The sequence below is a fragment of the Coloeus monedula genome (assembly GCF_965178545.1).
Source record: "Coloeus monedula genome assembly, chromosome: 8".
In the NCBI taxonomy this organism is placed as follows: Eukaryota; Metazoa; Chordata; class Aves; order Passeriformes; family Corvidae; genus Coloeus; species Coloeus monedula.
The window spans coordinates 26,368,604-26,395,848 of NC_138788.1; the positions used below are offsets into that span (position 1 = coordinate 26,368,604).

The 27,245-nt window shown below is 43.7% G+C and overlaps 2 protein-coding genes across 3 annotated transcripts; one reads left to right on the plus strand and one right to left on the minus strand.

Annotated features, from left to right (window-relative positions):
• Positions 1 to 128: 128 nt before the first annotated feature.
• On the minus strand, positions 129 to 2,434 carry ATP5MK (ATP synthase membrane subunit k). Its single transcript, XM_082285785.1, has 4 exons — positions 2,354 to 2,434; positions 1,318 to 1,415; positions 1,132 to 1,227; positions 129 to 231 (listed from the first exon to the last, which is right to left on the minus strand). The coding sequence occupies exons 2-3, from the start codon at positions 1,402 to 1,404 to the stop codon at positions 1,135 to 1,137; spliced, it is 180 nt and encodes a 59-aa protein (XP_082141911.1). The 5' UTR covers positions 1,405 to 1,415; positions 2,354 to 2,434; the 3' UTR covers positions 129 to 231; positions 1,132 to 1,134.
• Positions 2,435 to 2,641: 207 nt separating this feature from the next.
• Positions 2,642 to 26,996, plus strand: PDCD11 (programmed cell death 11). Of its 2 annotated transcripts, none has more exons than XM_082286597.1 (36): positions 2,642 to 2,712; positions 3,605 to 3,713; positions 4,282 to 4,413; positions 4,597 to 4,764; positions 5,534 to 5,695; positions 6,294 to 6,417; positions 6,745 to 6,926; positions 7,449 to 7,556; positions 8,009 to 8,215; positions 8,545 to 8,669; positions 9,248 to 9,308; positions 9,989 to 10,135; positions 10,254 to 10,505; positions 11,340 to 11,483; positions 12,164 to 12,364; positions 12,909 to 13,079; positions 13,472 to 13,688; positions 14,483 to 14,623; positions 15,565 to 15,680; positions 15,853 to 16,373; positions 16,858 to 16,920; positions 17,370 to 17,478; positions 18,055 to 18,144; positions 18,471 to 18,573; positions 19,082 to 19,259; positions 19,915 to 19,971; positions 20,746 to 20,868; positions 21,141 to 21,263; positions 21,451 to 21,646; positions 22,065 to 22,187; positions 22,520 to 22,660; positions 23,716 to 23,966; positions 24,610 to 24,778; positions 25,051 to 25,204; positions 25,751 to 25,916; positions 26,573 to 26,996. In XM_082286597.1, exons 2-36 carry the CDS (start codon positions 3,612 to 3,614, stop codon positions 26,742 to 26,744), a joined length of 5,499 nt encoding a protein of 1,832 aa, XP_082142723.1. In that variant the 5' UTR covers positions 2,642 to 2,712; positions 3,605 to 3,611; the 3' UTR covers positions 26,745 to 26,996. The 2 variants fall into 2 exon arrangements, with proteins under 2 accessions (XP_082142723.1, XP_082142724.1); XM_082286598.1 differs by having other exon boundaries at positions 2,673 to 2,712; positions 3,600 to 3,713.
• The last annotated feature ends 249 nt before the right edge of the window (positions 26,997 to 27,245 follow it).

The following is a 27,245-nucleotide window of genomic DNA, read 5'->3' on the forward strand; positions in this document are numbered from 1 at the left end:
TTACAACAGCAGCAGAGTTAAGATAGTAATGACACAGATCAGATGCTCCATCTCTGCTATGAGCAACTATTTTTGACAGAGGAGGAAAAAAGAGAAGTACCACACTTAAGCTTTTTTGGATCATTACGTATTTCCAATACGACAAGTAATTATTTATATTTTATTAGCCACAACAGGTCATCAAGCTTGCATTACATTGACACAGATTGGAGGTTCAGACATGCCAGCAACCTGCCAAGAGAAGAAAGGTCAAACATAGCAATTCTTGCACAGTGGTAACTGAGCATCCCCCTGCCCCAAGCCCAGACTATTTTAGCTACAAGCAGCCAGATTTCAGCACACTCAGGAAGAAGTGACTGATGTCCAAGCAGCCAGATTTCAGCACACTCAGGAAGAAGTGACTGATGTCCCCTTTACACACAACAACAATGCTAAAGCTTACTGTTTTATACCCCTATACAGCCCATAGGTTTTGTCAAAATGCCATTTCAGTGAAAATTCTGTACTTGAGAGTGACTCCAACAAAATTTTCTAACACTTGGTTGTTGCTATACAAGTCCAGTCACTTCTGCATGGGCCTTGAATAATCAGGTGTGCAACACACAGAGTTCCATCATACGGTGCTCCTTTATTCAAATGAAGGTTTGAACAGACTGCATTAATCTCTACTTGGAATTCTAATACAGTCAAGAAATAAGTCCTTAAGTATTACTCCATTATTTCAATAACATACAAAGCAAGTTACCCCTATTTTACAGCACAAGGGAAGACCAGAGGCAGCTAATGTTTGTAGGCAAAGCATGATATATCTTGCTGCAACATCCTTCTGTTCCTCCTTCCCTGTTTTCTCTTCCTCCCTGCATCCCATCCCTAGTTCCATTTATCATGCCAGAAGAACAAGAATACTGTATACCATACTTTCTGCACTACCTTTAATAACCCACTTCATTCAGAATGCCCCCAAATAAGTCAATGACAGAGTTTCTTTGAGATTTAAAACAGTAAATAGGAAGTCCATGTGTTTGTGTTTCTGTCTCTTATTACACTGCATTATTGGGAACTTGGCCTTTGTCACTGCTTCCTGAGCTGGCACTGAAGCATTTTGGTCCTGGAGGAACATCAGCCACTTACCTTTTACTTATGTTCCACAGCAGGAGTTTGCTTCTTAGGCCTAAACTTGAAATACAAGATAAGGAGTGCAACACCTGTGTACGTTGCTATTACATACTGGAAAACAGAAAAATTAAATTTAGTTTCAGTCTAAGCCCCAGAAAACACCACTATATGAGACTACAAAACAATGTACATAATACATACATTCCTCCTGCCTATGATGGTATAGGAATTGAAGTACTTCTGAAATCCAGTGAACTGGTGTTGAGATCCCGAGTCGTGGCCAGCCATGGCTACTTGTCCTAACAAACAGTACAGGACAATTCATTAATTTAAAGTCACTTGGACAGGATCAATAGGAAAAATCAAACTAATCTCTACACTAAGCTTCATAATTCTATTGTCTGCTCCTAAATCTGCTTTCAGGACATTTTGACAAGCAGTGGATATACATAAGGAGCAGGCGCATCCAGAGCACTCTTGTACTCTCTTGAGGTACAAAACAGGTGACAGGAGCAGATAAGCCAATAAAGGGTTGTTTGCACAATAAAAGCAGAAGGGTTTTCTAATGTTTAGAGACATACTTTTCTGAAGAGGATTTTATGTTTAGGACAAACATTTGTTGCTTATCTTCTGCCTCCCCCAAGGGCACCACACACCCCACACAGTTCCCCAACCCAGCAGATGCTGCAGCCCCCGGTGCCCCTGCAGCAGACACACGAAACTGCACTGCCGGTGCCGCGGTCACTAACACAACTTCTGTCATCTATGGCTTATCTAACCCAATCCAGCAGCGTTATCTCTGGCGTATAACCAGGTAAGCGTTAGCTCGGCTGACCGTGCAAAAAGCTAAAAGTCTTAATGAAACAACCCCCTAAACGCTGGCCGCACACGACTGGCAAGGACTTGGAAAGCCAAGACCATCTTTTCTCGCGCCTGACGGATGCAAAAGCTTGGGCAAGAGCCGAGGCGCCCTTCCGAGGACGGGAAGGCACCAGACGGGTCCTGTTTCCGGAGGAGCCCAGTGCCCTTGCCCGGTTGCACCCGCGACCCGCGCTCGCGTCGGGCCAGGCCGGGGAAGGGACGCGGCGGCGCCCGGGACTCGGAAGGAGCGACGCCGCGGCTGAAGGTCGCCGGTGCCCGGGTGCCCCGGCGGCGCAGAGAGCCGCCCTCCCGCCCGGCAGAACCAGGACCCGACTCCAGCCCGGGACGCGACCCCACCCGAGCCACCCCGCGGTACCTCGGCCGCCGCCGTCCCCGCCGCGCTCTGCCCTTCGCCTCTGCCCTCCCACAAGATGGCGGCCGCGGACGCGCGCGGCCCTCCGCCCGCGCCGATTGGCTGCGGCCCCCGGGGCGCGGCCTGGCCCCGCCCCCTCCCCGCTGGATGGCTGAGGGGCGGCTGCGCCACTTCCGGCCGCCCTTTGCCCTCCGCCCCGCGCGCCGCTTCCGCCCGGCGCGCCGCGTGCGCCTCCCGCTCCCGGCAACGAGCCCGATCCCGCGAACACTCCCGGTCCCGGGAACACTCCCGGTCCCGGGAACACTCCCTGTCCCGCGAACACTCCCGGTCCCGCGCTTCCCCCTGGCAGCGGCCCCGGGCAGGTAAGATGCCAGTCCTGCCCGCTCCCGCGGAGCGGGCTGTGGGAGCTGTCTGTGTTGCTTAGCGAGCCCTCAGGTGAAGCGTGCCTTGATGGGCTTTCGCTTTATAATGTGCTTTCCATTTAAAGGAATTGTATTTCTAACACGTTACTTCAAGTTTGGCGACCTAGGGTTTCAGCGCTATTTTTTGCAGAAGTACAGTTAGCTAATAATAAGCAATGGTGTAAGTAGTACTATAAGCACAATAAGCAATATTAATATAATACTGACAACTACTTTTATTTATTAATATTTATTATTAGTAGTAAAAAGTGAAATGTGGCCTAATAAGCAAGGTGTTGTTTACTGGTTGAAATAGTTAGGTTAAATATCTATTTTATATACGTATACTTTTGGCTTAGACAAAGAGCTAACAAGTTATATTGATCTTCATGAGCGGCATTCAAAAAGTAAAAATACAGGCCAAGCTTATGTAGTGTTTTGCTCACAGCTTTCTCCTTGATGACTGAAGCTGGTAATTTCACTTTGTCCACTGAATATAATAAAGACCAGTTTGGGAAACTTACGGTTAAGGCAGTTTTATGAATACATATGTGGTGCATCTAAGTGCCTTAAAAATTAATACTGTAATACTTCAGTGAAATTTTGCAGCAGTTAAAAGTGTTATGGATGTGCATAGTTAAATGGACCGTTGCAACACGTCATTGTAGTCAAATGTTAAATCCATTTGGATGTAAGTTTCTGTTTTGTCACTTGCTAACTAGAGCACCCATCCAAAGTCTTTCTTACTTTGGGGGTGGTTTGCTCTTATGTTCACTCGAACATTCAGTGTTTGTGAGGAACAAGCACAGTAACTGCATGTTTCATCTCTGCTTTGTCATTTGTCCCAGAGCAGTTCAAGCATGGCATCCATGGAAGAAAACTTTCCTCGAGGGGGCATCCAGAAAAAACCTGCAGAGGGAAAAACACCCAAGCCGAAGTTAGAGCGGGACAATTTGTTTGATGTATGTTGTTTGTGTGTTCTTGATTAACTTCTCAGAGCTCTTCCACTGTCAGAATTTGACTGCAACCCTTCCTACATGTTACTTCTACATTAAACTACAGAAAAGACTCCCAGAAATAGATGACTGCTGACGTCCACCTTTCTCCTGATCTCTTAAAGATCCCTGATGTCTGATGTGTGTTGAATATGATGACAGAGAAAGTTCAGTGAAAATTATGATCGGGCTGTAGCTTTTAAACTTTCCACAAGCATCTTATCCCAAGGTGCTGCATGGTGAGCCTGGTGTTACTGGATACAGGCTGAGTTTGGTCTTTCTGTTAGTAGAGTGTGGTGCAGATCTCTTGTACCACTCTTTTCCCTTCCCAAGATTCAGCTTTGTAAATAATCAGCCTCAGCCCAAAGGAGATACTTTGGAAGACTTACATGTAGACAGACAACAGTTAGCAAGATGGTTCTCTTTTTTCCTCCAAATCAGTATTTTATTCATGGCAGCAGAGTTCTGTCTTAGTGCAAAGTTTTTCTTTATCCACTTTTATTTTTCAACCTTCTGGGCTTGTAATCTGCTTTAGGTTCAACATGAAGAAAAACCTCAGAAAAGAAAAAGGAGCCAGAAGGATCAAGGAACGCAGAAAAAGTTCAAGGCAGACAAAACAGGTGCTGCTGAAGACAATTTTATGAATATTGGACCACTCACGATTGAGGTTGGTGCATAAATGTTTGATTTTGTGTGCATTTCTTTTCCAGGCTATATGAAAATGGCATGCTTTTCCTCCCTAAACCTGTCAAATATATCTGTGATCCAGTATAAAACTTAACTGCTTATCCCCCTGTTACCACTGACTTGCCAAGATATCCATAGTCTGCTATTTTTCCCACTTTCCCAGGTGCTCAGTGAGGGGATGCTGCTCCTTGGCTGTATAAAAGAGGTCAGTGACTATGAGCTCGCCATCAGTTTGCCCAACGGCCTCTCCGGATTTGTGCCGGTCACGCAGATCAGTGATGCCTACAGCAAACTGCTGACCAAGCAGGTGGCACAAGGAGAACTCCTGGAGGTGAGACCTGGGACCGGGGCTGTGATTTGTGCTTGGAGCTAGAGCTTGTTGTTAATACCTCAGAACCAACCCTGAGGTCTTGCTTAGCAGCCTGACATAGACTGACCTTGGTTTGGAATCGGATTTTCCAAGCAAACTTTGCAATTTCCTGATAATGGCTGACTGCTAGAAAAAAGGAGGATGAAATCAGTTACCTTGTCTCTCTGGTGTCAGCGGTGCCTAAGTTTCCCCAAGGTGTTGTGGAATGCGGGATTAGCACTACCCCTTTGCTGGTTCTTCCCATCGAGCTGGGAGCAATATGTGATTGCTGCAGCTGTTTCTGGCCACTGTCAATGAACCAAAGACCAAGCAAACTTCATCTTCCTTACAGTTGCTTTTACTGTCTCCATTTTCATATAAATAGCAGTGATGGAAGAGACTTCAGTGGCAGGAGAAGTGTTTTTCCCTGCTGAAGGGGGAGGCGAGGTTAGGGTCATTGTTGTCTCTGTAGATGTTTCCTCAGCTGCAGTCTCCTGGCTCCAGCCCACACAGTGTTTGTTTTTAAGCAAAGCCTCTCAGTCTTGCTGACATGACATAGTGTCATCCCTGCCTCTCTATTGAGATCCTGGTGTTTGTGGCATTTCCTGCCTGTTATTGTAGTGCTGACAGAGAAACAGGACTTTCCCATGGGGTTTTGTTTTCAAAAGCTGCTTCAGTAACAAATTCTAGCCTTATGTTATTTAATACTGTAAAAATCCTATGTTTCTCTGTTGATCATGTTGCTGGGCAGGAGTTGAATTCGCTCCCAGACATGTATTCTCCAGGGACACTGGTCAGGTGCATCGTGACCAGTATTGAGAAAAGTGCCGATGGACGTCGCAGTGTCAAGTTATCGATTGATCCCAAGAAGGTCAACAAGGGCCTGAGCTCTACAGCACTAGCAGCGGGCATGGTACGTTTTCTGGGTCTGACACAGCCTCCCTGGGCTCCTGCATGGTGCATGCAGGAACATTTCAGTTTGTCCTTGAATGGGATCAGAGCACAATGTGGAGCTGTTCCCACCATGGAAGAGACCTGTGAGGAGAGGGTGGGTTTAGTTCTTGTCTCCAGGTTGTCATTCATGAAATTATTTCACCTCATCCTGTTTCAATATGGCCAAGTTATTTAATGATTTCTTTCTGAGTAGATTTCTTAGTTAATTTTTACAGAGCAATATGTAACATGCCTTGCAGAGGTGCTTGGTTGTTTATGTTTTGTGTTTTCAGCTGTACGGTTGTATGCACCTGCTACTTTTGAGCATCACAATTCTTTTTCTATTGGTTTGTGAGCTCCATACATTCATAGTTAAGGGCAGAGATGAGACCTCACTGGTAGGTGAGCTGTGTAATAAGAAAGAATGTAGTGTTCTTGCTACTGCTCTGAAAAGCTCAGTTCTCTGTCCATACTAAACAAGTGAGTACTTGGGTGTGGAATCTCTTACCATGTGTTCATTCTTTGAAGACCCAGCTGTTTCATTACATTACTGAGTTGCAATGCTTCCCTCCCAACAGCTACTCTCTGGCTCTGTACTGAGTGTGGAAGACCATGGCTACCTCATAGATATTGGTGTCACTGGGACTCATGCTTTCCTGCCTCATCAGAAAGCCAAAAATTACATCAAAGCAGTCAAGAAAGGTAAGAAGTAGTGCAGGAGGATCTGCTGGGTTAAAATGGAGGTGGAGAATGACAGGGATTAAAGTTTATTATATCTGTGGTGTTAGTGCACTTTGGTGGGATTGGGTCAAGGTGGAGTCTTTGCAGGTTACTGCAAACAGCAGTTTTGTGGCTGGTCTGCCACAAGCCTTTGTGTTTCAGCCTGTGATCTGACAGACTGTGTTCCAAGCCCTGCTGGCAGTAAACTTCACTTAGATTCAGAGGGAACTATGTAAAAGGGTTGGAAAGAGTGGAAGGAAATCCTCAGTGTTCCTGGCAGAGGTTTTATGCTGTGACTTGTTTTTGTAGGGCCTGACTTGAAAATAGGCCAGAACCTGAACTGCCTCATTGTGGAAGTGAAGAATGAAGGCAGGGTTGTCTGTTTGTCCATTGACCGATCAGAGGTGGCTGCATCCGTTGCCTCAGAGCGACAGAACTGGGCACTCTCTAATTTATTGCCAGGGCTGGTGGTGAAAGCTCGAGTGCAGAAGGTAAGCTCTGGTTTGGGTTTCTTTTGCTGGATTGGTTTCTTTTGAGCCTTGTTGAAGGCAGGAGACAGGTGAAGCAGAGATGGGAGTTTATGCCCTGGAAAATTTCTGCTTGGTCTCAATTACTCAGCAGTAGCATACATAATCTGCTAGACACCACCACATTCACCTGATGTCTGGTCTCAGTTCTGGTTGTGATGCCCTGAGTTAAAGGGTTCAGCCTGAAGCTGGTGATGGAGTCTGAATCAAAACAGGATTCATTTTGTGTTTTCTGGCCTTTACTGGTAAAGTATTCAACAGGATAGCAGTAGTCTTCAGAGTACACAAAGCATTATCAAAAAACTAAAGGGTTGTTTTTTCAACACAATGTGCAGTTCAGAACTGTTAGCAGTTTTTCTGTCTCTTGTGATGTGCTTGTTGATTAACACTGACAGTGCCATTTTTTGAAACGTGTGAATTGCTCTCTGTGCTGCATGAAAACTGAGTCCAAAAATTTTTTTGGCATCTTTTTGTTCCCCTTCCTAGGTGGCTCCACTTGGGATGAAACTGACATTTCTGTCTTACTTCACTGGCATTGTGGATTTCATGCACATGGACCCAGAGAAATCCATGAGCTATTCTCCAGATCAAGTGGTAAGGAGGGTGGAGGATGCCTGGAGTTGTTACGTTGCTTACATCTCTTATCTTCTCTAACATTTCTGTGGAATTGTCTCTGAAATCTTAAGGCTGATATCTTTCTTTCACATCCTTTACTTGAGCTACTATTGTGGCTGTTTTAAAGCTGTAAAGAGCAAAGCCATTCCTGGAAGACTTACTTGGGAAGCCTGAGATATATCCAAGGGTTAGAAACATGACTTGTGTGGACGTGTTCCCCTGCCTGCATTGATACCAGCTTAGTCTGTAAACAACAGACAAAAGCAAAAATCCCTCCTTGGTGAAGCTGTTAGAACCAGAGTGATGTCTTAGTAGCAATACTGAAAAATGCTTGTACGTGGACAGAGAGTTCAGGTACCAAGCAGAATGTCTACAAGCATGGGTGATGTGCCTTTGTCCTCTTTTGTTTAATGAGCACCCCGTGTTCCCAGGTGAAGGCCTGTGTGCTGTCTGTACACCCCACGTCGAGGGCGGTGCGGCTGACGCTGCGCCCGCCCTTCCTGCACCCTGGGGGAGCCCCACGCCAGCTCCCCGGCCAGCGCATGGGGGCAGTGCTGGAGGAGGCCACGGTGAAAGCCTTCTACAAGCAGTTTGGGGCTGTCTTTGAGCTTGATGATGGCACTCTTGCATTTGCACGGGTAAGTACCAGGCTGGTGGGGCAAGTCCTCTGTATCTGTCTTAGCTTGCTGGGAAAGAGGGGCTCGGAGAGGGTTTTATTTTTTGCCTTTATCCTCTTTTTGAGACAAATAAAATATAATAAAATTAAGACAGCGTGGGGGATGTTTGTCAAATGATACATCCCCTTGTTTGAATTGAAATGTAGGAGGGTTGTTGTGGAAGAGCTGGTCAAACCTGCACAAAGAGAATGTTAGAGGAACAGATTTTTCAGATGCTACCACTTCAACCTAAGGCCCATATCAGTTCTTCCACTTTCCAAACTCTCACTTGTAATTCCTTTTTTTTCTAGTTGAAACACCTTTCAAAAACCAGAAAATCCTTTAAACCTGGGGCGTTTAAGGAAGGTTGCAAACATAAATGTCGGATCATAGACTACAGCCTGATGGATGAGATGTGTGTTGTATCTCTGAAGCAGTGAGTATGATAGACTCTTCCAGAAAACTGGTTGAAGAATTAGAAGGGTGTTTGAGAGTGGAAAATATTGCACTGCCTTGCTGGACTTGCCATTTGGGGGTTTTGACTTGTATCTATGTTGTGGCACATCAGGTTGTCTGGAATTGGGACACCATCAATATTGTTGGTGAGCTGAGGCACAAGGAGGCTAAATTCTGCCACGATTGTGTCAGAAGACCATGGTTCAGCAGGAAATGGAGCCTTGATCTTCCAGCTCATTTGTATTATAAACTCCCTCTTAGTTCTTCCAACTTTGTGGCTTTAAGCAAAGCAGATGATGGGTTCTCCTTTCATGGGGCCATAACTATGTAACTGTCACCTGAAATGGAGCCTGGTGAACCTCCCTGAACTTTATGTCCCAAGAGCTGTTTTGGGAGATAGGTCAGTTGGAGTAAAACACAGCTCTCGAGTTGTAGAACACTGTGGGGAGTGTGTGGAATAACGGATATTTGGGACAAGTCAGATATGGGACTGTCTCATCTTATCCTGGATTTCCTTCAAGATGACTGACTGGTCTTCTCTTCGTGTCTCTTCCCCAGTCAGATTATTGAAGCACGGTTTCTGCAATACCAGGATATCCACACGGGTGATGTGGTGCAGGTGAGCTTCTGAAAGACTCAGGCACGTTATGCTTAAAACAGTGATCTTGCCAATGTGCACTTCTTCTGCCTAATATGTATGTCCAACTTCTGATCCAGACTAGTGAGATGAAAATGAGAAAAACCTTGCCGTGCAGGACTTGATTAATGGAATGCAGTACTCTTCCCATTTTGTTCATGTTTTTATTCATGATGTGGCGAAAGCAATCAAATTTTATCTACAGTCAGTCATTTATTTGTGGCCATGAATACATTTTTACATTTGAGTGAAAGAAACTAAAACTTGCCTTGCAGTCAAAGTAAAAGTTCATGTATGAACCATCACAATGACCTGATGGGCAGAAAGTTACTCATTATGATTGTTACTGTGTCTGAGTTGTGGCTGTATTGGATACGTCTCTGGAAACAATTCTAGCTTGCTGGCACCAATAGGGATTTTGCAGAAGTAGTCTATGCTTAAACAAAAGAGGCTGTACGACAACCTTATGAAGTATATAAAAGTTAAAGGGTCAGATTAGTTGGGTGGACTGTAGGTTGGTCTAAGATTTTTTTTTTTTTGAGTGTATTTAGATTTGGTGATCGTAGGTGTCATAGGGTCAGTCAGGTAGGCTGTTTCCTACCTGAACACAGGCTGTTTTTCATGCTGAATTTACCAATTCTTTCCCCTATTTTGGGTTCTAGGGCAAAGTGCTCTCTCTAAAACCCATTGGGATGCAGGTGAAAGTGGCTGATGGGATTAGAGGACTTGTGCCATCCCTCCATCTCTCTGATGTGATCCTGAAGCAGCCTGAGAAGAAGTACAACATAGGAGATGAAGTCAAGTGTCGGGTGAGAGCTGCCAGATAGGGTCTTCAGCTGCTTTACACTCTTCTGAGTATTTAGCAGCTGGATTGATCAGGCAAGAGCAGACATGCTTTTTGAACTTCTTTATACTCCATTCTTGTAGGTCCTTGAGTGCAATCCTGGAGGAAAGAAGCTGATCCTTACTCTAAAGAAAAGTCTTGTCCAATCAAAGCTTCCAGTCCTCTCCAGTTATGAAGATGCAAAGCCAGGCCTGATGACACATGGCTTTGTAGTGTGTGCAAGGGAATTTGGCTGCATTGTGAAGTTCTACAATGATGTCAAAGGTCTGGTACCCAAGAATGAACTGGGCTCAGATCCCATATCTTGTCCAGATAAAGTCTTCTATGAAGGCCAGGTAAATAATGTACCTCTGTTGTGCCATGTGTTTGAATGCAAAAGAGAAATCTGCAGTTGAGTTGGCTTCAGTGTGGATTTTCCCTTGAGAAACCAGCTACACCAGGAGATGTTTATGTCCTTTCACTTTATTACTTAGTTTTGCTCCATTTAAACAGGGTAGGCTGTAAAAAGGGCAGCTCTTCCTTGGGTATGTCAGACTTGCCTTTTTTTCTAGGTTCTCTCTGTTCTGCAAGAGGCAACGTGGTATGTGACTTAGATCTCAGTAGAAGTCTGGGGTTCAAGGCTGCTGTTTCTCCTAAGGAAGTTAAAACTCTTACCTACAGAATCATAAGGATGATGTTTTTCTGCCTCGGTGTTACTCTGGTTATCCTGTTGGTTTCAATTACAGGCACTTAAGGAACTGTGTCATTCACCAAGTTCTGGTCTTTGTTATGGGCAGACTTACAGAGATCTCAGCCCTCTTCATTACTTTTTCTGGTGCTTTTCTTTGTCTTTAATCCTGTTAATTTTTGGCTGGCTAAGGAGAAAGGTAATTTTCTAGTCAAAATTTCTGACTGCAGGTCTGGAGATCTGGATTTTGTTCTCAACTCTGCTGCTACATACTTTTACAAGGTCATTTAATGATTATGTACTTCTGTTTTCCATCTGTGTGATCAGAATGACATTTGTCTGTGGTTGAATGTGTTAAGCTCTAGTCACTGGCCTGCTATCCTCAGGTGTGAGAGAAAAATGTACTGTGTATGTATGTCCTTGTCTTGTTTTGTAGATGGTAGCACACTGAGGAGGAGGGTTGGCTGAATTTAACTTTTGTTTTATTTTTTTTTTTCTGCAGGTTCTTAAAGTAATGGTCTTAAAATGTGAACCTCAGCAGGAAAGACTCTTGTTGTCCTTCAGATTATCAAGCAAGCCTGGCCCTGAGGACAAATGGAAATGTACTCCAAAGGAGAAACAGGAAGTGAAATATCAAATAGGAGAGGTATTGGATTCAATGGCTGATTCCTTTTTAGCCTTTTCCTACTCATTTTCCATATGATTTGGTATCACTTTGAACAATTTTGCTTCAAGAAAGCTGACAGTGGTCAGGAACTAGCATTAAATGTGCATTTCTTACTGTGTGGTTGGCCTCCTGGATCTGTTTTCAGAGGTCAGGATGAAGGAGTCCCAGGAGAGTCCTTCTGGAGGTACCAATTAGTGCTCCTACTCCTAGGTGGAGTCCTCTTATTTTATTTTCTGGATGCTGCTGATTTTCTTGCTCCAAAAGCTGCTCCCTCGAAAAAGACAGCTTTAGAGAAATGTTTTGAAATGTTTCCCTGTTTGTGCAATGAACAGTTTCCAACTCCCTGCAGATCTTGCTAATGCAGGAACAAGACAGTTCTAATCTTGATTAAATTATTCCCTTCGCCTTTCAAATGAAAAGTCACAACCAAGAGAATGTTTCCAGCTCTTTATTTCTCTGGGAGCTGAGAAATAGTTTTTATTTTACCTTCTGTGTTGGCATGATTTTTAAGCTCAGCCCTGTTGATGTGAGAGTTTTTCATGTATTGCTGGGAGGCAACATCAGATCCCCTGCAGCACATCATTTGGTACCCTGTGCATCAAAAGAGATGACTTCAAAAACCCATGGAATTTATATCACTGTACTTGCTCTCTTTTCAGATAGTTGATGTGAAAATCTTGAAGAAGAAAGATAATGGGTTAGAAGTTTCCATCTTAGAAGATGAAGACAATGTGGTAGCCTGGATCCCCACGCTGCACCTGTCTGACTTTGTTGCTACCTCCAAGCTCCTGTGGCACTGTCTTCAAGAGGGAGATGTCCTGCCCAGAGTTATGTATCTAAGTGACAAGGGAGAGCACATTGTATCCTTTGCCACCTCAACCAGGCAAACAAAGCCTGAGGAAGGAGGTATCTCTCAGGAATCCAGAGTATCTGCAAAAGAGAAGATAGACTAGTTAGTGAAGTGGAAGTGCCTGTCAAGCTAGGGATACTTCAGAGAGTCATTACAACTTGTGCTAGAAGTGAGGCTCAGCTGGGACTAGAATCTCTTCAGAACGAGATTGTAACCTGACTTGTTTTCCCAACCAGCTTCTGAGCTGTTACTCATATCACAACCTTAGGGAAATTTTTGCTGCTTTTATATCAAAAATCTGAACTGAATTGTTAGGAAGTTGATATTTCTGCTACTGTGAAGCATGCATCTTTAATGCTGAGCACTTTAAGAGACATGAGTTGCTAACTTTGTGTAGGAAGATCAAGACAGAAATTAGAATTACAGCATTTAGAGCTCCTATACTCTAACTTGCAGCAAGTGCTTTAGCCCAGTGATTAGCAGCACTGAGAGATTTGCTTGGCATTGTGCTCCTTTCATTCATCTTTTCCCATTTTTCTTAACTGGTTGTTCAGATCTTGAGCAGAAAGTCTGCAGTGATTTCTGCTGTACAGGAGGAGCAAGTTGTGAGAAGCTTCTCTGAAATCCAGCCTGACATGCTGTTGACTGGTTATGTGAGGAATGTGATGCCCTTTGGAGTGTTTGTGGAGTTCCCTTTTGGTGTGACAGGACTGGCACCTAAAGTGGTAAGCGATGCCTCCACTTCAGTAAGCAGCATGTGTGTGATCAGGCTGCTTGAAACATGGTTTTAGCAAAGGTACAATAACAGGGAGGGAACAACTGGGCTGCAGGCCCTGCATTTGCACAGCTTCCTGCTGCAGGGTAAAAGGGTTTTGGTTTGCCTTTTAAACCACTTCCAAAAAGAAATTAAGCACTTCATTCAGGTGAGCTTAAGCTTCAACAAGGATTTCATGTGACCTCAGTAGTTAATTTTAATTGATGGGTTTCTCTTAGTCTTTGTTAATTTCTCTTATGCATTTTCATGAAGTCTTAACTCAAACCCTTCTGAACAGCTCTGTGGGTGGTTGATCAGTACCAGCTGTGCTCAGTAACCTTGCCCTCTGTTTCCTTTGCACAGAGCATGAGTGACAAGTTTGTGACAGACACCAAGGACCACTTTGTGGTTGGACAGACTGTGATTGCAAAGGTGATGAGCACTGATGAGGAGAAGCAGCGTGTGCTCCTCAATCTGAAGGTGTCTGAGTGCAGCTCAGGGGATTCTGCTGCAGAGAGCTTTGCCCTCCTGAATCAATATTTCAAGGAGCTGAAAGAAATCAGGGACTTGTTGAGAAGAGGTAAAAGATTGTAAATGTTCTGCTAAAGGGTATCAGGGCCAAAAAAAAATAAAGGCGTTCTAAAGGAACAAGAAGAGAAAAACATTTAAGTGAAAGGAAGTTCAGTTCAAGCAAAGACTTCACTTCCCAAAGTAGCTTGTTAGAGAAAGGATGTGTGTGCAGTGCCTTCCATTGACAAGAGGCTTTTTGTAAGTACAGCTGGAACAAGCCAAAGAAACTGCTTTCATTGAAGTCTGCTAAGCCTCTTGCATTGATTTTTGGGTAAAGTGCTTGTGATAACCCAAACGCAGTACTCCCATGAGGATGAGTTTGTTCAAATAGATTTGCCTACATGCATTACAGGTCCTCCAGCAGGGGTTTTCTCACATGCTGTTTTTCTAGTGCTTTTATCAAATTCTGACTTTGTCTTTTTAAGATTCTTCTTATATCCAGTACTTTTTAATGTTTGTTTCCTGTAATTGTGAAGTGACAGGTCTGTTTTGTGCTTCTAGTGTTAATCTATTTTGCTTTCACTTTTTTCCATATGCAATGCTGGGTGCCAGTGTTCCTGTAAGATTGGAAAATATTCTCGCCAAAATTATTAGGTCCTTAGTGTCACAAAAGTGTTTCTACTTTGTTTAACTCTCAGAATTTACTTTGTATTTCTCCAAATTCAGGAGCCTAGGCTTTGTTTTCCCTTATGAAGGCAGATGAATGCTTCATGTACCACTGAGTAAATGCAAAGCCTTGTCTTTGTTTTGCAAAGAAACAACATAAGCAATACTGACTTCCCACTTTTTCTTTCCTTTATTTAGGGGACCCCAGCATTTGTGAGTTGGTGCCTGGGAAGAGAGTGCATCTGGTCGTGCAGGACGTGAGGGAGGATGGCTCAGCACTATTCAGTGGCAGCTCTGTCACAGGCTTGACTGTAACTGCCACCCACTACCATTTGGGAGGTGAGGGTCTTTCCTTTGCTTGTGTTGGTTTTCAGCCTTCTGCTTTGAAACCTCTCCCAAAATGAATTCTGCTGATGAGGAACTAACAGGGAGAAGTCTGGTCAGAGTAGGGATGGCCTTGAAGAGTAGTTAAATTTCCCAATGTCTTGCTGGCCCATTTATGTGATTCAGAAAATATAGTACAAACTTCCCTGTGCCTCTGTTAATCCTGTCTCGTATTTTGGGCATCTAGTTTGTGCCCAGAGATCCTTAGTTGAACCATACTGTATATAGACAAGTATTAATACAAGCTCCAGCTTTCTTGGTTTTTTCCTTCTTCCTTTAGAAAGAGCATACTCCAAGGAATATCTATCTGAAATTGCTGTCAATTTTTCTTGAAAAATCAATGACTTTAAAACAGGACTGTAATTTCAGTATTTTCCAATTCAAAAATTAAAGAAGGGTGTCATATTGTGCAAACACGTACTTGCTGAAATAATGAAAGCAAGATAAACCTCTGACTTCAGCAGAAGTAATAACCCTAGCACTTCTGTGTCAGAAGAGTTTCTTTTTTTTCCCTTAGCAACAGATAGACTGATGATAGTTTTGAGCAAATGTTAGGAAAATCTTTTTCAAAACCTATATTATCTTGACTTTGTTTTTAGTCGGCCTTGTCTTCATTATTTAAGAGTTGTATCTTCATAGATCAACTTAGTAAAGGACTCAAGAAAGCATTAAACTTTTTTCCAAATAAAAAGCTCTCTTTCTCATTGCTATTAATGTTATAAGAATCTGTTCCTAAAGAGACTTATTATATGTTTATTACTAATTTCCCTCAGATACAATAGTAATTAAGCACTCTTTGGCCTTCAGGAATTAAACCTTTTGTCATGTACCACTATCACAGTTGCTCAGAATTCTTCACTGTCATCAGGACATAATCTCTTTATTCTCATTTGTAGACAAAAATATTGCTCCTGGTGAGAAAAGGAAGGCCATTGTTCTTCATGTGAATGCCCTCACATCCGAGGTCTATGTTTCTCTTCGGGAAGAACTGTTAAAGCAAAGACCCAAGCGAGTGAGTGTGTGTTCTGTTTTTGGGTTTGTATGTTTCTGCTTGTGTGGCAAACTGTAGGTGATTAATAAATTTCAAGGGGGGGCTCTTTCGTTTTTTAGAACGGTGGGAGGTAGAGTAGAGGAAATCAAAATCTCAGCAGGAGGAGTCACTCTGTCTGTCCATTTCCGTCTAGCGGCTCCGAGAGAACTCCCAGCACTCTGCGGTGGTGCAGCACATCACAGAGCACTTTGCCATCGTGTCTCTGCTGGAAACAGGCCAGCTGGCAGCTGTCCCTATCGCCTGCCACTTCAACGACACCTTCCGCTTCGACTCGGAGAAACTGGGGGTGGGACAGACAATCTCTATAACCTTAAAAGCAGTGAAGGAGAATGACCACGGGGTCTTGCCAGCAGTACAAGGCCCAGCCAAGAAGAATGTTTTTGTAAGGGTGAGGAACGAATCGGAGACGGCATTAGAGGAGATGCTTCCTGCCGTGAAACACTCGCTGTCCCCGGGGGATGTTGTTACTGGTACCGTTAAATCCGTCAAACCAACCCACGTCACTGTGGCTATCGATGACAAGCTGACAGGTTCAATCCATGCCTCCCGGATTCTGGATGAAGTGCCCCTAGGCTCTTTTCCAACTTCTACTCTGAAAGCTGGACAGAAAGTGACTGCTCGAGTCATTGGAGGCAGAGATGTGAATACTCACAGGTGGGGAGACTTGTACATGGTATTGCTTCTGGGGGAATGCAAAGGGTGAAGCAGTTTGTGTTTCAATGCAGGTCAACTAGGACATCTTCTGTCAACAGGTGCTGTTACAGCTGCCTTTGCTGGAGTAGTTGAGGCCTGAGGAAATCTGTTGTTACATTCTATCCCAGATCCAGCTTTCAGTGAATTCTTTTTCTACCTGTGTCACTGTATTTATCTTGAGTATAGATTGCAAGAAAAAAAGATGTCTAAACTATTAAGATCCAGTGGAAGCCCTAAATACAGCCTCCAGGGACTAAATTTGCTGGGGTATTTCGGTTACCTAAATTGCCACTGAAATAGTAATAGGAAGAACTGGAACTGGAAGGCTCTGGTAGTTTTAGAGGGCTTGCACCTGGGGTTTTTTTGCCAGTGCAGAGGGATTAAATGTGGATGATTGGGGCCTGAGGAGATCATGAGAAACTTTGATCCTTTTCCTCTTATTTAGGTACCTGCCTATTACCCATCCACACTTCACACAATCCATTCCAGAGCTCAGCATTCGACCAAGGTAGGTGTTGGCCTCTGTGCTGTCTGCACATCCTTTACAGACCTTGTATCCTTGGATGTCCTGTCCCCTGTATGTCCCACTTGTGAAGGAGCTGGCCATGAGCAAGGACCTCCACATGTATGCCATGAGGCAAGACCTCTTACTCTCTTTTCCACATTAACTTGGGTCCTGTAGCTGTGTTAAACATCACAGTGCTCTCCTGGCACATAATTTCCTTTGAATGTCCTTTTGGCTTCAGGTTCTGCCAATCTGGACTCTGTTGTGTCTATTCATGTCAGAAAGATTCCCCCTTATGATCAGGGAAGAATTAATTCCTTTCAGAAAAATGCAGTTGGGGACATTGTCACAGTAGTATTAGCTCACCACATTCCCCTGGGTTTCTAACTTCCATCTTTATCATTAGGACCAAAGCTGTTTTACTAATGTCCTCTTTCTTCTTTTGCAAACAGTGAAAAAGAAGGGGAATTCACAGCAATGCTGAACCTTAAAGAAGACAGTTCCCTCAAGAAACTCGGACTGTACAATGTTGGACAGACAGTCACCTGTTTTGTAAAGAAGGTGAGGTCAGAGTCTTCTTAGGAAGTGTGCTGGGGGAGGCAGCAAGTGGGGGTGAGTTCAGGGGGCCTTAGCTCAGACCTAAATACTGAAGACTATGGTCTTCATTAACTGTGAGAGTGGCCCATGGCAACTGCAGTGTCTTACAGGGAAAGTAGGGGAAGGAAACAAAAAATTTCTGTATTTGATGGAGTCAGACTGACTTGTCCTCTTTGACAGGCCTGTTTGTTGCCAGCAGGTTCTAGTGAAATGGCCTTTGAATGTGCCACCAGCCCAAAGTACGCTTGCTGCTGTCCCCTGTGTGCACTTGCCTGTGAACCACAGCAGTGTTATGCTTGTAAGAATAGGATCCAAACCACCATTTTGCTTGGTGCAAACGTCAAGGCTTTATTTCTAATTATTTTTCAATTATAAATAATTATAAAAAACATTTCTATTATATATAAATAATTATAAAAAATAATTATAAAAATAATTATTTTTAGCTTTAAAACTTAATGAAAAAATTCTGCCAGGGAAGATTTTTGTTTTCCCCCAAGGTGTCATGCTGTCTTCTCTGGTTATTTGGTGTCCTTTTAGTATAACATGCTCAAAAACTGGCTGGAGGTAGAAGTTGGCCCCGACATTCGAGGAAGAGTTCCTCACCTGCTGCTGTCTCTGAACACCAAGGTAAGAGGCTGTTACTGCTGAGCTACACAGACTTTTTTTTTTTTCCACCCACATGGCCACAAGTAATGACTGCAGACACTTCTGTCATCTGTGTGAACTCATAACCCAGTGCTCTGCCCTTTAGGTATTGCTGCCCCTTGCTGACAAGCAAGTACTGTGCCTGTAGCTAGTTTGGCAAGCCATTGAAGCAGTGCTGAGCTATCAGCCAACTGCACATCAAAGGTGTTTATAGGATGTGTAAAGGATGTTTTCGTAGGGGAAACACTAGTCAGAGCTGTGCAAAGCTCCTTTTCTGGAAATAAGTGGAAATGTGTCTTCTATTTCAGGTCTTAAAACATCCAGAAAAGAGCTTTAAAAATGGCCAGGCAATATCAGCTACAGTGACTGGAACAGATGCCACTGAAACAAACCTCTGCTTGTCACTCACAGGTATTGTGGAGCCTTAACAGCAGGACCCCACCACATGTGATGCTTTACACAGAGTTGGGCCTGCACTGACCCCTCAGGTGAAGATGTTACACTCCAGAGCCAAGCTGTAGAACAGGACTAACCCCCAGGACCCTGACCCAGATGTAGCAGCATCTAAGACAAGGGAGGTCAGACCTCTAGAATAAAGAATCACTTTGCTAGTGTCTCAGCCTGAAGCCCTTCTCAGAGCCCTTCTGAATATATTTCCTTCTAATCTTAGACATGAGATGGTACATTTATCAACATTTGTCAGTTATTCTGGATCTTGGAATTATGCAACTAAGGGACCTTGTCTGGGCTACCAAGGCAAACATTACTGTGAACAGAGATGGCATAGACTGCACCTTACCAAAAGTTTGTGCATTTAATATGTGACTAGGCAACTAAAATCAGCTACACTAACTTACTACCTCTGTTGCTTCATGTTTTCAAGTATTACGAAGCCCTTTCCCTCCTTCATCTTTTCCAGGAATTCAGTCACTGGAGCAGGACACCATCTCTGTAGGCATGATAACAAAGGTGACTCCACACATTGGTTTGACCATTGCACTGCCAGGTGGGAAGACTGGCAAAGTCAGCATCTTTCACCTGAGTGATACTTACACAGAGGACCCTCTGGGGAAGTTCAAAGTTGGCAAGATTGTCAGGTCAGTAATTGTCCTCCTTGTTCCCTCAAGCTGCAAGGCTTAGAATTCTATATCCTCCTTCAGTGGCAGGCTTTTCACCGCCATGAGATAGTGCCAGACTGTAAGGTCAGTCTGTGGCTAAGAAGTGATGCTGACTTCCCTTATATATGTTTGGGTGAAGGTCTTGTATTTTCTGTTTATGAAGAAGCCCCTTTTCAGCTGTCTTCATGGACTGTCTTTTTGAGAGTAGCTACTCTGTTAGCTAAGGTGCTGGTGGGGCTAAGGGTGGCCAGGTATCCCAGCTGTGCAGTGGTTCTGTGGGCTGTTTAGCGATTGAGTTGGTTTTACATTTGTAATGCACAAGCAATTGCATTTCCCTGCTTCACATACTTGTTGGGAATGTTGGAGAGTGCAACAGGCCAAGTGATTTCAGGTGATCTTTAACTCTTTTGTACTGGCAGTAGAGACTGGGTAAATCAAGTAGACATGTTTCAAAGGTCCTTTATCTAGTTTTATGAACTATTGTGTTATGCTGGTTTGTATTAGACAGAAAGTGCTCCGAGGAACAGAGTGCTTTGTTTCTTTTCCTGCTAGTGTAAATATCTATTTCCTACTTGTGGCTTTTTTTTAGTGTGTAAAAAAGCTTTCTATTTTCTCCCCATGCTCTGCCGTGCAGGTGTTACATCCTCTCCAATGAGAATGGTAAAATCCAGCTATCTCTCCGGCAGTCCCGGTATGTGTCATCCCTGTAGTCTGTTGATCTCCTACTAGTGAAAAAAATGATCCTGAAATACAGTTTGTTTGGGAAGATCAGTGAGACATGTTAAAAGAACAAGGAATGCTTTTTTTTGTAAGGGGTGGTACTCATTCCTACTTCAGCAAGGTTTTTTCCTGTGTATCAACAAACACTGAAGGGTCTGACACTTAACATAAAGCTGCTCAAGTGGGTTCAGATTTCATTTCTGTTTGTCATAGTTTCTAGGTCTACGTTTTCTTTTTTTGTTTGTTCATTTGGGAAGAAAGGGAGAGTTCTACCATTGAATTTGCAATACAAACATTGTTTCAATGTTCAGCTGCATTTTAACAGTTTTGATTAAATAATAGACTTGGCCCTAAATGTCTCTTAAAGCTGAGCCGCTTGCTTTGTCTTCCTTATGGAACAAAAGTGTGGAATTAAGTATCTTAGAAATAAATGGGGGAAACACCAAGCAAATGCTGTGCAAAATTTCAGACAGCATTTTACTCTCCCCATTTTCTTAGTGTCAGAGAAGGCTGATGTGTTTGGCTTTGTTTGCAGCAGCATATGTATTCCCTAATGCTATGTAGAGTTTGGCAGAGATGCAGGTAGTCCATTAGTACATTTGAATAAACTGAAGGGTGTCTTTGATCCAATATGTTTTCCAGAGAGTACTAGCTGTTGTTAATACTGATCTATTTTCTGCTATCCAGAGCAGAATGGGGATTATTCAGATGAGTACTTTAACTTCTAACCTCTCTTTTCTTTTAGGCTAAATCCGAAGGTGAACAGCAAAGTGGAGGATATTGAAATAGTGAGTATTAAGGATGTTAAAAAAGGCCAGCTAGTGAGAGGCTATGTCAAATCGATTACTCCATCAGGTGTATTCTTTGGGTGAGTAGCCTAAGAAAATTATTCTGGCAAATGATGTGTCTTGGAGAATTTATTTTGAATGTACGATTATGGAATCTCATTTGGGGATGGCCTCTGGCATAATTTGAGGTTGCAAAATGAATTTCCTCCTGGGAATCAAGATGTCATGGATACTGTCTTTAACATATGAAATTGAAGTAGAGAAAGTTAGTGAGACACTTTATAGAAGTGCACTTTATTTTTCTTTCCCCCTGCTGTAGAATACTTATATTTGGTTTTCTTCCTCTTCTCAGCTTGTCCACTTCTCTCCTGGGTCGAATCCTGTTCCAGAATGTTTCCCCATACTTTGTACAGAAACACTCCTTATATGAAAAGTACCTGCCTGAGGGAAAACTGCTCACTGCCAAAGTGCTTGGGTAGGTTCAATGTTCTTTAAAAGGGACTATGAATTAGTAGAAAGGAGAGGATGGAGGAGGGGAGGCTGGAAAGAGGGAGGATAAAAGACAGGAAAGTTTGAAAGAAGTTCAGATCCTTGCAGTCATTGTAAATGCTCTGATTTTTTTCTTATTATTCTGTCACACTACTCCTGGCGATGCACCACAGTGTAAATAGAAGAGAAAAACATATTGAGCTCTCTCTCCTGCCTGAGGACACTGGGATGCCAAGTGTCTTGCCTGAATCCCTAGGCCTACCACAATATGGTGCAGAGGAAGAGAAAAAAGAGCCAGATGATGAAGAAAAAAGAGAAGAGCCTAAGCTGAAGACAAAAAGGAGAAGAGGAAATTCTGAAAGTGGTCAGGTATGGGTGTGATTGCACAGGACATGCTAAAGGACTTTGATGGTTCAAATACTGAAGGGACCAGAAAGATCCCAGTCTCAGACCAGAAGGATGAGGCTGAGAAATTATACAAACGAGGTAAAAAAAAAAAGATTAAATTGCATTGGGGATTACAAAGATCAAAAACTATTCCTTTTGGGTGGGATCTACCTGAGATAACAGCCCAGTTGTGTTCCCTGTCCCTTTGGTCTCTGCACCCTCTGTAGGTGAGTGTGGGTTTATTCTCCACTGTCTCTGTTAGCTGAGAGAGTAGTGGGGGATGCTGTCCCACAGCATTGCCCTCTCTCTGCTGCCAGGCTCTTTACTTTGTGATCAGAATTGCCTTTAAGATCGTCACAGTTGTTGCCCTCCACCATCCACTCATTTCCACTTGTTGCAGGAGGCAAAGCCAAAGAAGAGGAAGATCTGCCCAGCAGAGGAAAATGACAGTGGAATTGAGGTGTATTACCGTGAGGAGGATGACGATGACCAGGAGGAAGAGGCAGCTGAAAAGAAATCTAAGGTGAGAAGTTTGGAGGAGAACCTGAGTCTGAAATGGCTTTCTAGCCCTGTTGATATGTGTCAGTTTGACTTGAAAGACAGTAAGTGTTACTGCTGCAGATAGGAGTGACACAGGCTGGTATTTGTGTCATCTGAAAATGGCTTGAGGTGGATGGAATTTAAATTACAGCAAAGCTGGTCACAGAGTTAATGTTTTTGTAGATGGGCTGTTTGCAAGTACAAGAAGTCGATAGTACTGAATGGAGAGATGCCACAAGCAAAGAGCAGTTGTCTGATCTCAGTTCAAAAATTTACAATTAAAACCCAGGGCATTTTCTGTCTTCCTCCAAACAGGTGAGGAAGCCTGGTGAAGCTCCCAGGCTGCAAGTTTCCATGGGCTTCACCTGGGATGAAGACAATGCAGTGGATATACCTGTGCTGGATCAGAAAGAAGAGAGCTCAGAGAGTGAGGAGGAGGAGGATATGCAGTCCAAGGTACTTTGTAATTGTGTTGTCTGCACAGGAGACACCACACAGTAGCTGTAATGTGATGTTTTGGTATTTGCATGTCTGTCTGCCCTGTAGCAAAGCCTTTTAACCCAAGGGAACATCTTTGACAGCTGACACAGAACTTGTTCAGCTATTCTGAACACAGCAGATATCTCTGAAGCAGAGGAGAAAAGGCCCAATTTTAGCATGGTTGCATGAAAAATAGGGTTTCTCATGTTTACCTGTTAAAAAAATAAGTATGCAGAGTCAAACAAATGTTTTCATGATCATAACATTTTTTTTTTAAATGTCAGCTCTGTTTTTTGCTTTCCTGAGTGTTGTAAATTTACAGAAAAACCTGGAGATGAAAAACCTTTCAAGTTACAGTCCTCTTATTTATAAAAACACCAAAAAACAGTCTTCTTTTATGCTATAACCTTTAGAAGGGTTTTCCAGTGAGAGCAATTCAGCAAAATCAGAAACAAGCTCATGAACTCCTTTCATGTTTGCTCTTCAGGATTTCCCCTGTCCCTCAAAACTCACCTCTGTAAAGGCAATGCATGGCTGATGCTTTATTGCCCAAGGTAACAAGGCAGAGAACTATGGCACTGTTGGTTCCAAATTAAGACCAGAGTCACTTTAGTGATCCAGCAACATGCACCAGCTGTACATGGGGAGAAATTGTGTTGGATTTTTAGAGAGTGAAGGAGGGTGGTGATGAGTACTAGCCTGAAAGGTAAAGATGGAAGAATAAGAGAGAAGGGCAAAGTGTGGATCGTGCACTTGGGATGCAAGAGTAGCCAAGTGTTCGGTTCCTCAATGTATTTCGTTTAAAAAAAAGGGATTTCAGGTACTGCTGCTCTTCTTTGAGGTGTGAACTGCGTAAGAAGGGATGGGGCATGTGTATCATTTTTATCCTCTCTTTAACAGTTGGCCTCATCTCTTCCTGTGGAAACTGTTTAGCCTTGGATGTACTGAGGTCTGGCTGTGCTTTAGCTGGACTTGCCTATTTCCCCATAAAGTGCCTGCCCTTCCTGAGTCCTCCTATTTTGCTCTTTCAGCTAAAGAAACAAACAAAGAAGGAGAAGGAGCTGGAGAAGCAGAAGAAGGAGAAGGAGCTTTGCAGAGTAGAGGCAGCTCTAATGGACCCGAGTCGTCAGCCCCAGTCAGCAGATGACTTCGACCGCCTGGTGCTGGGCAGTCCCAACAGCTCCATCCTCTGGCTGCAGTACATGGCTTTCCACCTCCAGGCTACAGAGATTGAGAAGGCCAGAGCTGTGGCAGAGAGAGCACTTAAAACAATCAGTTTCAGGTAATAATGGGGCTCTGCTTTTCTTTGCCCAAAAGTATAAATCATCATGGGGTAGTTGTAGTGGAAGAACACAGGTAGTGTCAGTGTATGTCTGTGTGTGTGGAGTGGCAGAGTCTCTTTCAGTGAGCTCGGAAGGATTAAATGGTAGCAACTGTCCCCTGGCCCTTTGAAGGTCTGGCCTGAGTCACCACCACTGGCCCACAGCTGACCTGCTGCAGGTCATGAGTGCAGGAACTCCCGAAGGTATCCCTGAGTGCAGACGTTCTTCTGGGCAGTCGGAAGTGTTTGGAAGAGCATAATGATGCCAGTGATGTTATCCTTAAATCAAACCATGAAACAAACGGTGAAACTCCTGTTGCTTTTGCCATAGGGCTGTACCTTAAATCGTCTCTACTGCATGATTAAGTATGTTGTGCTTTCTTGACTCATCCTTCTGTTTTTTAATTGCAAACAACAGTGATAAAAAACTGTAGTGTGAATCAACTGCTGTGTTCTGTTCCAAAAGTGGTGTTTCAGGGAGCAGTATGGCCTTTTTCTTGTCCTGGAGGCCTGCTGCAAGTCAGTGAATCTGTGTAGGGTAGTTTGCAAAAACCTGGTGAAGACTGGCAAAAGGCTAACCATTCTTGTTCACATCTGCTTTAAGGGAAGAACAGGAGAAGCTGAATGTCTGGGTAGCTCTGCTGAACTTGGAGAACATGTATGGTACTGAGGAGACACTGATGAAGGTCTTTGAGAGAGCAGTTCAATACAATGAACCTCTGAAAGTCTTCCAGCATCTGTGTGACATCTATGCCACTTCTGAGAAGTACAAGGTGAGATAGTGCAAGCAGGTCCCTGGCATGTATCCCATTCAGTCGTGCCAGTAAACTGCAAATGCTGGCTGTGTAAGCTTCCAGCTGTCAGACGTTGGGCCTGTCCTGTTCTTAACTGGAATTAATGGTTATGATTGACAGTGGGCAAGGATGCATTGATGCTTGCTTTTGTGTCATAAGTGTTCAGAGATACCCAGCCTAAGAATAAGAGTCTTAAAGCTACGAGGCTTTGTTATAAATCTGTGTGATCTAACCCAACTCTGCCCTTCCAGCAAGCAGAAGAATTGTACCACACGATGCTGAAGCGTTTCCGTCAGGACAAATCCGTGTGGCTGAAATATGCCTCTTTCCTCCTGAAGCAAGGCCAGACTGAGGCTACACACAGGCTCCTGGAGCGTGCTCTCAAGGCTCTGCCCACCAAAGAACGTAAGCTCTCTCTGCCCCAGCCTTAATGTGGACCTTAATGTTGACAGGGGGTGGGCTGCTTTCTGATATCTCTGCCTGTGACAGCATTTGTAATAAGTGAAAAGTGCAGCCAGCTGACTCTCAGGGAAGAGGAGCTTTCAAGCTGGATGTCACTGCTAAATCCACTTGTAATAGAATTTGCTGTGACGCACAAAAGCAAAGCACCCAAAGCAAAGGCAGCTTTGAATTTTACAGCCCTCTAGAAAAGTTCACTTGTCTAAGCCCAGGTTTGTAGGGCTGCCCATGGGTGCTGCATGATACGTTATGAATATAAAAATAAACCTCTCTCTCCTGCAGAGAGCTGAAATGGGAAGTGAACTGTGACCTTTCTCTCTCTCCCACTTTGATCCCACCTTGGTCCAGAACCTCTTTACAACAGAGCCTTTTGTCTCTGGGTAGAGATGGTGGTGTCTCTGTGCCTATCTCTGTCCTGTGTAATTCTCACTTGTGTTTGTTCACATGAAAGAGAGTTGCTGTGATACCCTAAGGTGTCATTACTTTTTCTAGATGTGGATGTCATTTCAAGGTTTGCACAGCTGGAGTTCCATTCTGGGGACACCGAACATGCCAAGGCCCTCTTTGAGAGCACCCTCAGCAGCTATCCCAAGCGAACAGACATTTGGTCCATCTACATGGACATCATGATCAAGCATGGCAGCCAGAAGGAAGTACGGTGAGTCGTGGTGCAGCAGGCTGGGATGGGGCAGAGCACACCTGAAAAGAGCAGAGGTACCTGCAGTGTGAGGTTGTGTAGGGGTTCCCAGAGCAGAGCAAAAGGGATGTTTTCTTTCACAGAACTGGTGTATGTGGAAGTGCTTATCCTTGCTGGGACTGAGGAGACCCCAGAGTTCCACAGGCCAGGGGGGGACTGCTTTATAAGTAGTGGCCTGCATGACAGAAAATAGAGGCCTTGAATTGAGGTTCATCTGTCCCTCTGCAGGGATTGCCTTGTATCTGAAGGGTGAGATCAATCTTTAATAATCAATCTTTGTATCTTGTAACATAAAAATGGATTTTTTTTTTCTGAGAAGTGCCAAAAGGAAGTAATTTCCCACATCCACTTAATGAATGCAGGGTCCAATGCAGTGTCTGGATCATTGTTTAAGTTGACCAGCAGCCTTAGAGTTCTGCAAGCAAGTAGAAGACTTCTACTTTTAGAAGATTTTGACCAGCTGTTAGGAATCTCTTTCTTCAAGCACCACCACTTCGCAGCAATTTCCCCTGAAAGTTTCCCCTGACTTTCTGCTCTTTGTTACAAGACAGGGTACACGGCTTGTATTGAGTGCTGTCACCAACACAGGGATTTGAATCACTTTGTTTTGTTGGCAGGGACATCTTTGAGAGGGTCATACACCTGAGCCTGGCACCAAAGAAGATGAAATTCTTCTTCAAACGCTACCTGGATTATGAGAAGAAATTTGGTACAGCAGAAAGTGTCCTGGGTGTTAAAAGAGCAGCACTGGAGTATGTGGAGACCAAGAGTTCCCTTGCTGACACCTAAGTGTGGTGCAAGTGAAAGCAGAGAGACTTGGCTTTCCATGCAGTGTGGGAACTGAGAGGGGTGGAGTTCTGCTGCGACTGTCCGTGGACAGTGAATTTCAGGAGAGTATTGGTCTGTGACCAAACCAGCCTGCAAAGAACAAACCATCAAATGAAAAGATTTGATAAATGTTTGCAGCTTTGTCCAGATATTACAAATAATCCTGGTCTGTTGATGGCGTGTTTTTAAATACAGACTGTTTTATAATCAAAAGAAACATCACCCATAGCTGTTTTACTTTCCTGGGGAAATGGTGCAGTTATGACACGCTGCTTTTAAGTACAGCGATGTCTTATAAATTGATTTCTCTCACTGTTAAGATGGCAGAGAAGATTCTTGTCTTTTGGATGAATTAACACTTCCAAAGATTTATCTCAGGTGCCTTTGTGCTCTAGAAATTGACAGCAACATTGGATTTGTGGCATAGTTGAAGGTGGAAGGAACCTCTTGATGATAATCTTC